Source organism: Heterodontus francisci, chromosome 8 (genome assembly GCF_036365525.1).
Source record: "Heterodontus francisci isolate sHetFra1 chromosome 8, sHetFra1.hap1, whole genome shotgun sequence".
Classification (NCBI taxonomy): domain Eukaryota; kingdom Metazoa; phylum Chordata; class Chondrichthyes; order Heterodontiformes; family Heterodontidae; genus Heterodontus; species Heterodontus francisci.
This window is the reverse complement of record NC_090378.1, coordinates 68,459,568-68,471,808: the sequence shown is the minus strand read 5'-3', so window position 1 is coordinate 68,471,808 and position 12,241 is coordinate 68,459,568. Positions and strand designations below refer to the sequence as shown.

General features: G+C 43.2%; 1 protein-coding gene across 1 annotated transcript in view; it reads right to left on the bottom strand.

The window, feature by feature from the left end:
• Window positions 1-3,643: 3,643 nt before the first annotated feature.
• Window positions 3,644-12,241, bottom strand: part of dnai4 (dynein axonemal intermediate chain 4) — a 209,672-nt gene continuing 201,074 nt past the window's right edge. Inside the window, exons 14-17 of the mRNA XM_068037286.1 lie at window positions 9,550-9,648; window positions 7,228-7,457; window positions 5,178-5,328; window positions 3,644-3,860 (exon numbers count right to left, since the gene is read on the bottom strand). Coding sequence (XP_067893387.1) covers window positions 3,747-3,860; window positions 5,178-5,328; window positions 7,228-7,457; window positions 9,550-9,648 — 594 coding nt within the window. The 3' untranslated portion in view covers window positions 3,644-3,746. The remainder of the gene's footprint in view (window positions 3,861-5,177; window positions 5,329-7,227; window positions 7,458-9,549; window positions 9,649-12,241) is intronic.

Genomic DNA, 12,241 nt, shown 5'->3' with positions numbered 1-12,241 from the left:
GGATGACACAAAACTAGGTGGGAATGTTGTGAAGAAGATGCAAAGCGGTTTCAAGGGGATTTGAGCAGACTTCGTGAGTGGGCAAGAACATGGCAGGTGGAATATAATGTGGAACAATGTGAGGTTACCAATTTTGGTCGGAGGAATAGATGTGCAGAGTATTTCTTAAAGGGTACTAGATTAGAAAGTGTAGATATACAAAGGGACCTGGGTGTTCTCGTCAATAAGTCACTGAAAGCTAACTTGCAGGTGTAGCAAGCAATTAGGAAGGCTAATGCTATGTTAGCCATTATTGCAAGAGGATTTGTGTACAGGAGTAGCGAAGTCTTGTTTCAATTGCATAGAACCTTGGTTAGACTGCACCTGGAGCACTATGTGCAGTTTTGGTCCCCTTACCTTAGGAAGGATAATATTGCCAAAGAGGGACTGCAATAAGGTTCACCAGACTTGTTCCTGGGATGCGGGACTGTCCTATGAAGAGAGATTGGGGAAACTGGGCCTGTATTCTGTAGAATTTCGAAGAATGAGAGCTGATCTCATTGAAACCTGCAAAATATTTAAAGAGATAGACAGGGTAGATGCAGGTAAGATGTTTCCCCTGGTTGGGGAGTCTAGAACCAGGGACACAATTTCAAAATGAAGGGGAAGCCACGTAGGACCGACATAAGGAGTAATTTCTTTACTCAGAGGGTTGTGAATCTTTGGAATTCACTACCCCAGAGGGCTGTGGAAGTGGGGATATTCACTGATGACTGCACAGTGTTCAGTTCCATTTGCAACTCCTCGGATACTGAAGCAGTTTGTGTCCAAATGCAGCAAGACCTGGACAATATTCAGGCTTGGGCTGATCAGTGGTAAGTAACATTCGCACCACATAAGTGCCACCCAATAACCATCTCCAACAAGAGCAAATCTAACCATCTCCCCTTAACGTTCAACGGCATTACAATTGCTGAATCCTCCACCATCAACATCCTGGGTGTCACCAGGACAAAAAACTTAACTGGACTAGCCATATAAATACTGCAGCTACAAAGGCAGATGAGAGGCTGGAAATTCTGCAATAAGTAACTCACCCCCGACTCCCCAAAGCCTGTTCACTATCTACAAGGCACAAATCAGGAGTGTGATGGAATACTCTCTGCTTGCCTGGATGACTGCAGCTCCAACAACACACAAGCAGCTCAACACCATCCAAGACAAAGCAGCCTGCTTTGATGGGCGCCCATTCCCTTCAATATTCACTCCCTTCACCACTGGCACATAGTGGCAGCAGTACATACCTTCTATAAGATGCACTGCAGCAATTAAACAAGCACCTTCAAAAACTGTGACCTCTACCACCTAGAAAGACAAGAGCAGCAGACACGTGGGAACACCACCACCTGCAAGTTCCCCTCCAAGCCACACATCATCCTGACTTGGAACTATATTGCCATTCCTTCACTGTCGCTGGGTCAAAATCCTGAAATTTGCTCCCTAACAGCACTTTGGGTGTACCTACAGCAGATGGACTTCAGCAGTTCAGGAAGGCGGATCACCACCACCTTCTCAGGGGCAATTAGGGATGGGCAACAAATGCTTACCTTGCCAGTGATGCTCACATCCCATGAAAGAATAAATGAGCATAGATGAGGGATTAAATCTAGGACCTTCCTATTGCATTTCATGTCAAACAGCATTCTGTACTTCTTTGACTGTTTATGTCCAGGAGAGTTATATACTTTCTTTTAGTAGTTTATTCCCAAATCTTTTAGCTTTAGCTCTGCCTAGATTTACATCTCCACTACTGAGAGTTTATGGGCTTCAGCTAATGTCTATTCAGCTAGCTGTTTGGAGATACAAAGTGCCAACGTAATGAGGCATCCTTGTCCAATTTTTCCTTTGTATTTCTTGCATGGGAGAAACCATAAGCTCCTTGTAATTATTTCACACCTAAATGGCACAGGCAGGGAACTGGGAGTGAAGTATAAATCTCACTCTGTAATGGCAATTACTAATACTCAGCCCAAACTGCCACAGTTTCATCTGCAGAAGCACTATTTCAAATTAAACATTGCCACAAATTCACCTCAGAAAAATCAAAAGCCATAGCTTTCAGCTGAGACTACACTTGGCCTCAGTGTCCCTTCACCAGGGAGAAGAAGTCAGCTGGCATTTCTACTCCTCATCACTGTCCAATGATCCCTGCTGGAAAGTATAGTTGTGTGAATAGCGGGTGAGAACATCATTGGGCTCAGCTATGAAGCACAGCTATGTCTCCTCTCTGCTGAAGGCATTGGCAGCACAATGAATTATAATTCCACAGGTACCATCTGCTATCTCACTCAAAAAGGTATTATTCATGTAGGAACCTTGACAGTAAGCGTCAACAATTTACTCAATCATTGTGGGTACCGCAGCCAAGCCCTAGCCTGCCCTCTCCTGTCGTCTAAATATGCACAGTTGAACATAGGTTGCTAGTTAGTGATCAGGAGCAGGAACAAATCAAATTTCCCTTCTCTACCTCAGGAGTATTGGGGCTAATTGAAGCATCCATATTGCAAATCAGCTGAGATATTTAACTCAACACGAACCAATGTTTGAACGTGCTCATCTGTTCAGCATAGCTACTTATTGGATAAATTGGCTGAATCAATACTTAATACTAACTTTTAATTCCCATCTGTCAGCCCTGAGCCAACTTGACTGTAGGATACAAATACATCTGTGTTGGCTACATTTCCCCAGATGCACGTTGACAATATTCCTAATATGTACCACATAACTTTCCAAAACTCCACATTTTATACCTACTCAAGCAAACATCATTTTAACCTATAACTTAAATTAAAAAATAATCCTTGAAAAGAACACTGGGGTAATTTTTTGTCTGCACCATCTGGATGGTAATCTGGTATAGCAGATTGCCTGATCATTGTAGAACCCCCCACCTGACTTCATTCTATTGAAATAAGTCGATTGAAAATTGGGCAGGTTCTATAATGAACGTGTGATCCACTGTCAGATTACCACCCAGGTGGTGAAGATGAAAATGTATCCCATTGTTTCCCATCAGGTACCAAAACTGAACTGATTTCGATCTGTATATTCTGCTGTCTTTTTACAATGCTATGGGTCAGCAATTCTGATAAACTCCCTTTCTACCTTTAGATTGATTGAGAGGATTTCCATGAGCGGATGTGTGTTTGTTTGGGAAAGCTGAAACAATTTGCATGGAGACCAGGTTGCCATAGTGCCAATCAATGCATATCAATACAGTTTGTTCTCAAGAAGAAAAAACCCAACTTAATGCTGACTTTAATCACATCTGGAGCAAACAATGACAACATTATAACCAAATTTACTCAGAGAATTTGCCTCTATCTGTCACTTTCTTCTTCTTTCCTAACTATTAAGGAGTAGCTGCAGCAACTAATAGTGTATCCAATATTGTTAATTTATGCTTTAATTATCCTTGTCAAATTGATATAGGTGACCTAATCAACCAGTCAAAGTTATTTTTAACCTGTTTATCTGATATGAAAATAGCAGATGACAATAATTGTAGAGTAAAATCGAGCTGAAGAAATGCTACATAATATTCTTTGGGAATATAATGAGTTTATTAATATATTATGAAAATACTTCAAAAGTTACAGAGTCAATTTGTTTGCAATATTATTTAATAAAGCAGTAATGTTCAAAATAATGAATTTAACTATTGTATGGTCATTTTTGGTTTTATCTTAAATTTTTTTTAAAAATCACCCAACTGTATCACAGATATTAGTAACTGGCTCCTCCGGTGAAGTTGTGTAAGTATCACTAATTAATTGGCTGGTCAATGTGGTTGCAATGATGCTATCTAGCATAGATACCTGTGAATGGAAGAGGAAAACATGACATCATTAACAACTTTGAGATAATTGAGAATGAAGTCCACGACCGTTATAAAAGTTCAAAACTTTAAAATCTCCAAAGATGGATGGGATTTATCCCCGACTGCTAAGAAAGGGACTGGGAAGGAGATTTCTGAGGTATTGGCAGTTATTATTAAAGAGTCAATGAACACTGGGGAGGTCTGATAGATTGAAAATGGACTACAAACATTCTTAAGCAAATACTGACTAGTTAGTCATACTTCAACACTGGGTAAAATTATTGGGGGAGGGGTGGGGGGGGGAGGGGAGAAGATGATTACATGCATGATAACCTAGGTGAACAGCAGCCAACATGGACTCAGAAGGGGAAAATCCTCCTGACCAACTGTCTTGAGGAAGTTGAAGTAGGTAAATTTTAAGTCCAGTACAAGCAATTTTTGAGCGGGTGGTGAGCAGGGCAAGCGGGCTGCCAACCCAACATCTTTAGTCTAAGACCCGAACCATTTTGGCAGTCAGGCCTCGTTTGAATCTCAGTGGTAGGCTGCCCATGTGATTACAGTAGTGATAAATATCATTCCCATCATTTTCAGGCAGGATTCAGAGTCAGGGCATGCAAATGAAACTTAGGAGTTAAAATCTCCAGGGCTTCATGCTCTGGGTGGGGGCACGGGGTGGTGAGTGAAGTGGAACAGAATGTTCACTGCCCGCTTCAGCCCCCATATTCCCAATTCCCATCAATTAAAATTAAAATAAAAGTTAAATCACCAATATGTATCTGCACTCCTGGATATTTCCATTCCTCCACTCTTAAGAGGGAAAAACAAAATAAGAAAAAGATTATCGGGGCGTTCCTGTTATATCAGGCTCCCAGTGAGGAAATGACCATGCAAAGAGAGCGCACATTGGAGTGACTCACAGTTCTGCAAAGTAGCTTTTCCAAGTGTACGTGCAAGAGTGCAAAATTGCCCGTATATTAATGCCACCTGTTCCTTGTAACCATGTGACAATTCAGATTGCTGCTTTTACCCAGGTTTATGTTTTGCTGTGAGCATATGTCTTGGGTGTACAACTCACAATGGAAAATCTCAGTTGGAATTTGTTTACTGTTGACAACTTGGACTATTGTATTTACATGTATGGGATTATGTGGAACATCAACAATAAAGTTGCATAATCATAAGAGATATTCAATGTCTAATGATAAGTAAAGTTATCAATGTACAAGATAGAGGCACTATCATTCGTGGAAATTACAGTTAAAAAGAGAGAAATTCATAAGATGCAGCAAGGTACTGTGCCTAAAATTTAACTTACAGAATCTTCCTGCTGGGGCATATTATCAAGCTCATATACGATGACCTGTCCATTGCTGTCACCAACAAGAATGCAGTCTGTGTTTTTAGCAAAGAGTATGGTAGACAAACTTAACCCTTCATTGGCTGGGCAGATAATAACAGGATCCAATCTACCAAAGGAAGTAATAGTAAAATGAGTAAAAGAATGAAAATTTTGACTATTTGCTCTGGTAATTTTGTGCTTACTACAAAGGAGTGGACTTTGAGATGTATGGAATATGAATTTTGCAGTCTTTAAAAAAAATTAAGTTAAATCGCATATGTAATTCATGGATTTGTAATCACTGATCTCCATCCACTATTCAGACCCAGCTGAACAATGAAGAACAATAAAGTCAGTGAAGTCTCTGCCCAAACCTTCCCAAATTGGCACATGGGCAACACAGTGGTGCAGTGGTTAGCACCGCAGACTCACAGCTCCAGCGACCCGGGTTCAGTTCTGGGTATTGCCTGTGTGGAGTTGCAGGTTCTCCCTATGACCACGTGGGTTTCCGCCGGGTGCTCCAGTTTCCTCCCACAACCAAAGACTTGCAGGTTGTTAGATAAATTGGCCATTATAAATTGCCACTAGTGTAGGTAGGTGGTAGGAGAATGATGGGGATGTGGTAGGGAATATGGGGTTAATGTAGGATTAGTCTAAATGGGTGGTTGTTGGTTGGCACAGACTCAAAGGGCCTGTTTCAGTGCTGTATCTCTAAAAAAAAAAAAATTTCAAACCAGGTGGTGAGCTACACTTTAGGATGTGAGATTTACCACACTACATACGCATGAGATAGACCTTGCTACTCAATTTCCTTATTTAACAGTGGCTACACCTCAGAATAATTGAATAACTGATTCTGAGAATATGAAATATGTTACATAAATGCAAGTTCTTTCTTTCTTTAATTTCAGGAAGACACAGCATGGTCCACTCCAATTTTCTAGCTGCGAGTCAAGGTCCATGCCTGTTGCACCATACAGGTGTGAGCTGCCCATCCCAACCATGATTTGAAACAGAATCTACGTTTTTGTCTCCAGCCAGTGGGGAACCACTGTAGGGACCGTGACTTGGAACAGAATCCATGTTTTTGTCTCCAGACAGTGGAGAACTCCACTGTCTTGCACATATCGTTATCCACTTAGCTTGATTTCCTCAAATTATTGCCATAGCAATGTTAGATGCTACTCATGGCAGCATTTTATTGGCACCCAGCAATGCTAGGGCTGAAAAATTGAGTTTAAATCCCAAAGGTGCCTCCTAATGAGTGCAACCAATCACAGGGTGATCAAAGTTCTCTCCTCCACAGGTAGATTATGACCAGTGGCCTCCACACTTCTTGATGCCCAGGTGACAATTGGCTTCTTTAAGCTGCTCGAGCAACAGAGTCCAGTAACAAAAAAATCTTCGTCCCTGTTACCCCCTCATGTGGCAGGCTCCCTTTGGAGCAGGTGGGAACCTGACAAAACTTCACAATGCTATCTACTTGAGGTTGTTTGTACTCCGATTTCTTCCCTCCTTTCCTGAAAGTGCTGCCAAGGATTGCTAGGATATGGTTCCATAGATGCTTGCAGTCCTGCATTACCTCACCTAAGCATCCACCCTTTATATGTGATCCTAGACAGTGAATATTAAGTGTTTTTGACAATGGCAGGCAACATAGTCAATCCCTGTTATCACCCGGTGTCCATATAGTACACTTTCTAACAGGGCTCACTAGATAGGGATCATGAAAATGATCAAAAATGGGAACTCTGGCTGATTTCCACCAGCTTCTGGCTCCTGCCCCCCACTATGTGCCCTAGCCAAGGGGTAGCTAAGACTAATTGCAGAACTTCAACTGTTTTCTTGGGTGAGCTTAACTAACTCAGCACAGACTAAAATCCAAAACTAAGACCTTTGGTCTGTCTGTCTTTGTTAAGATACCAGGTGCTGCCTTTATCAACTAGGCCATTGGGAAATATTATCTTTTCAAGATTAATGACAATTCTCAATCAACAATATTTAAACAAACAAGGGAAATACTGACGTGCTAGCAGCAAGGTCCCAGATTTCCACTCTGTCCTCATTCACTGCTCCAAACACAGTGGCGGATTTTGGTGACCACATGATGTCATGCACAGCCTTTGTGATAGTCGAAGAAAAGCGTAGAACTGGTTTCAGTACTTCCTGATTCCATACATGAATGGACCAGTCAGCAGAGCAGCTCAGAAAAGTTTCCAAAGAAAATGGTGACCATGCTACTTTATACACTGGGCCCTTGAAATGAAACATAAAAGGTTCAGTTTGTAGTTGTCATCAAAAATAGTTGTTAAATTTGACATATTGATGATGATTATTTGTCTGAACACTCCACTCATTTTCCTCTTAAGGTAAAAATATGTAGCCCTCTTCACTCTTTTTTCTTGTGTTGAAATCAAGACTCAGTACGTCATCTTTAACTCTGTTTTGTTTCCAGGGTTTTAAAACTGGGGAGCTCCTTACTTCCCTCAGTCTTCCCTTCCTTCTAAAATTTAAATATTTCTAAAATTTAAACTTGGTGCTACCTACCTATCTGTTCCTCTCTGTTACTGCTTTTTGCCTTGGTGGTGTCCTGCACTACAGGGTTTGGTTCTTCACCCAGGTTTCTCACGAAAACAGGTCATATTTCATTTACTGAAATAAACTCACAGGATTCTAAGAAGTTATTAAAAGCCCTATAATTTGATGACTTCCGGTGAGTTCTTCCTAATGTATCAATATTCAGGTTTTTCTACATTTGAGCTCCTGGTGAAAATGTGCAGAAGCCCAGTTACCTACTCTTTCAACTGAGAAGTAGCACAGTGAATTTAAGAAAAATTGAAGGAATGCAGAAAAGGTAATCTTTAAAACTTGACATTCCTCTTCTTATTGCTCTATTCCAGGAGGCAGTAACTCCTATCAGGATAAAGTCAATTTTTCATATGTGAGCCTAGGCAGCAAGTGTCAGCAGGTTATTTGACTGTGAGGGCATCACAGTTGAGCCCAATCCAGTCCTTGCTTGATGCCCACCTCGAGACACTGTTAGCAAGACATTACCAAATGACAATCAAAATATTAGCCCTGACCATTTTTCCCTCCTTTGTCTAGCAATGCGAAGGACAATTGTAATATTCCCTGGCTCAGCTTAGCTCACTAAACACAGATCATGCTCTGAGCCCGAGACCCTCCTAAACTATATGGCTCAATGCTAGAGCACAGGAACATTTACCCAATGAGCCATATAATTTTTTGGCTGTTGTTGTACTCATAGTTTATCATTTAATCTATGTGGATTATAGCTTTTAGCATCATTAACTACAACATTACTCATTGTTCTAAGTAGTTATTGGTGCCTAAACAGGTCAATAGGAAATGGCTGTGGTAACTACTGAATTTGCAATCTACTTTTCAATGCAGTTACTGTTAAATTCAGAATGTCAATCTGGCAATTAACAGCATTTTAGTCTCAGAAAAACTGGGATTCTACAGGTCGATCTCTAACTCTGGTGGGAGAATAGATAAAACCCCCCATAGAAATGGCACAAGTGGCTGAAAATGCCCATTCACACCACTGTCCTGGGGGGAGGGTGGGGTGGGGGGGGGTTCTCCCAATCTCTGAGGGAGTTACAGTGAGAGACTGGTGGAACCCTGTCATAATTCCAGGGCTATTACACATTTCATTTGCTGCTGTTCCATTTTAAAGCAGAATCTGGACATAATTCTCATTTGCATAGAATTCCAAATTGACTTAGACTACATGAAAAAAGTATGCAGTATTAACAGAATGAAGGTATCAGAAAAAAAACACAACTGTTTGCAATACAAATGAATGACACTTAATAACATTCCTCCATTCTTTTTAAAGGGGGCATCAATAGAGAAATGTCAAATACATTGGGGTAACAAGGAGGGGTATGATTTTAACTGCTAGCTTGTTTCCAGTGGGCTACCGCTGGTCTCAGTTAGTTTCTTGCTCTCCTGCAGCATTATGAAGCCTTAATTAACTCAATCACTGGGCCTCATTGACATGCTGCTGGTACACTTTCTGCCTGTTCCAGGCTAGAGGTGGATGGGAAGTAATTGATTGTCTCCAGAATATCAGGCATCCCTTAGCAACTAGTCAGCACTCAGGTAAGTGTGACGAAGGGGCTTTCCAGGAGAGTCTTGTGGTAGAGGTGGGTATGAGGCAGAAGTGACCTAAACCTTCCTTTTGGGATGCAGAACACTCAGCACTCCTGCCACCCTTGTTGAATTAGCATCAACAGCACAGCTGGGATCACATAAGCAAAGCAATTATTAACTGAATCATTGGTAGAGCTGAGTTGAGTTTTGTATTTTAAATGTCACATACCTTGTGGACTCCATAGGTTTCTAGGAACTGTTCATTATAAGAATATGAACATTTATGAATATAACCTTCTTCTGTGCCAGCCAGGTAAATATTAGGTTCCTGCCATAAATCAAAGCATCAAGTTCAAGGGCTACATAATGAAGTGGAATACAATTTACAGAGCTATAAATTGGATAACTAAACTAGCAAAATTGGGCTAACATTGGGTAAAAAATTCTTTAGTGCTGATTTTGAGGTGATTTACCCTTAAACTTTTCTCTACAGATCATGCAAAATCTATGGGCTGAAATTTATACTTCCGCCGCCGTAATCAGCAGCGGAAGTAAACAACTTTGTGGAGTCACCGTAATATTAAGTGCGGCAGCTCGATTAAATATCCAGCGCAGACCACCCACCCGATGACGTGGCGGGGGCAGGCAGTCTGTCCCTAGCAATGGTGTCAGCTGCCTTTGCGCAGGCGCTGAGGCCATTTTCAAAGGGCTTCAACCCTACATTTCCATTTAAATGTTTAAAGATATAGTGCTTTTAAAATATTAAATAAATTGACCCTGACCCTCTCCCCGCCCCCATAAGCCTGGAATTAAGTACTTAAGTACCCCCACAAAAACACTTACCAAGTGCACCTGACCTTCCCCACCCCCAAAGTTCATAAACTTTCTTTACCCCTTCCCACCATCCCCTACACCAATGAAATGACTCTGACGCTGCTCTCCCACCCCTCCCTGCACTGAGAAAGTTACCTGCTGCCCCCCCTCCCCACCAGTGTTCCACCTCGGATCCCTGGATGGGGATCTGAAGGCGTGGGAGTGCCAGCCACCAGCACCAATATCGCACCGGGACAGACAGCAGGAGTGGGAAGGTAATTTATTCCTTAATTTAAATTATTTTAAATATTTAAATTTTGCTCCCATGGCCGAGCAGCTGGGGGGGCCGCCATAAGGCCTCACCGCCGCTGGCAATATTGGGCCGGGCCCCGGCAAGCCTCTGCCGGAGGCATTTTCCGGCACCCCCCAACCCCCTCCATGACACACAATATCGGGGGTGTTCTGTAAAATTCAGCCCTATATCTGAGAGGTTGGTCAAGCAGCTTGCTGTCATTAAACCTCCACAAAGTTGTCAAGAAGTGACATTGCAACCTCGGAATGACACTCTCCTTCCTTGCAAGGAAGCACTTCACCTCTGCTCAGGAATTCCACATGTGACATGGTGAGATTGGGAATTCATTCTGCATATGGGAGGTGACAGGGAACTGAACCTATTACATTTTGGTCCTTTTGATGATTTCTTTTTCTTCATGGGAGAAGTTAGGTTTTTAGGTTATGTTTTAAAATAAAATAATCTGCACAGGTTTAACAACAACAACAACTATTAAAGGCCTGCTCGGGTCTGCAGGAAACACCCGACCCAAACCCGACAGAACCACATTCGACCCGAGCCTGACCTGGCCCGAGTCATTCCATTTTTTCCCGCGCCCGACCCGAACATCAGCTAACTTCCCTTCCGTTTTTCACTTTGTTGCTGATCCGCACAAGCTTAAATAACTGTAACAAAACCACCTTTCTAGTCCAAAAATTTAACTAACAGTGGAGCCACTTATCTGTGGTAGAGCGTGTCCGGCCCGACCTGACCTGAGCCCAAATGCCGGACCCGGAAGTGCAACCCAGCCCGCCCCGAACCTGACACATGTTGTTGGGTCCCATCGGGTTCGGGTCAGGTAGCTGGACTTTAACAACTATATTCATATAATGCCTTTAATGTTATAAAGTGTCCCAAGGCATTTCACAGGAGCATTATAAAATAAAATATGACACCATCCCACACAAGGAGACATCGGCCGAACTTTACTCGTTGGCTGTAGGTTCCGATGGTGGGACTGGAAGCGGACGCGGCTTCCGTTGGGGTAATGAGCAGCCGGCCGAACACAACTGGCTGGCCAATTAAGAGTCTGGAGGCGCAGGCGCCATCCAGTGAAAGGATGGAGGCAGCAAAGGTGGCATCTCCTGGCACCACATTTAAAGGGCTGTCTGTCCAGCATTCAATACTGTCTGCTGTTCCAGTACACTTGTCTGACTCCTGCCTGCTGTTCCAATGCCCCTGCTTAACTGCTGCCTGGTGTTCCAGAGCCCCTGCCTGACTGATGCCTGGTGTTCCAGAGCCCCTGCCTGACTGCTGCCTGGTGTTCCAGAGCCCCTGCCTGACTGTTGCCTGCTGTTCCAGTGCCCCTGCCTGACTGTTGCCTGCTGTTCCAGTACCCCTGCCTGACTGTTGCCTGCTGTTCCAGTGCCCCTGCCTGACAGTTGCCTGCTGTTCCAGTGCCCCTGCCTGACTGTTGCCTGCTGTTCCAGTACCCCTGCCTGACTGTTGCCTGCTGTTCCAGTGCCCCTGCCTGACTGTTGCCTGCTGTTCCAGTGCCCCTGCCTGACTGCTGCCTGGTGTTCCAGTACCCCTGCCTGACTATTGCCTGCTGTTCCAGTACCCCTGCGTGACTGCCGCCTGCTGTTCCAGTACCCCTGCCTGACTGCTGCCTGGTGTTCTAGAGCTGCTGCCTGCTCTTCCAGAGCCCCTGCCTTCAGTACTGCCAAGGATCTGATCAGAAGCCTGCAGGCACAATGGCTGAAGGAAGGCCTCTGGTGGTCCCATGGTTCAGCAGTGCCTACCTCCAGACTCTCCTCCAGGCTGCAAGAGAAAGGCG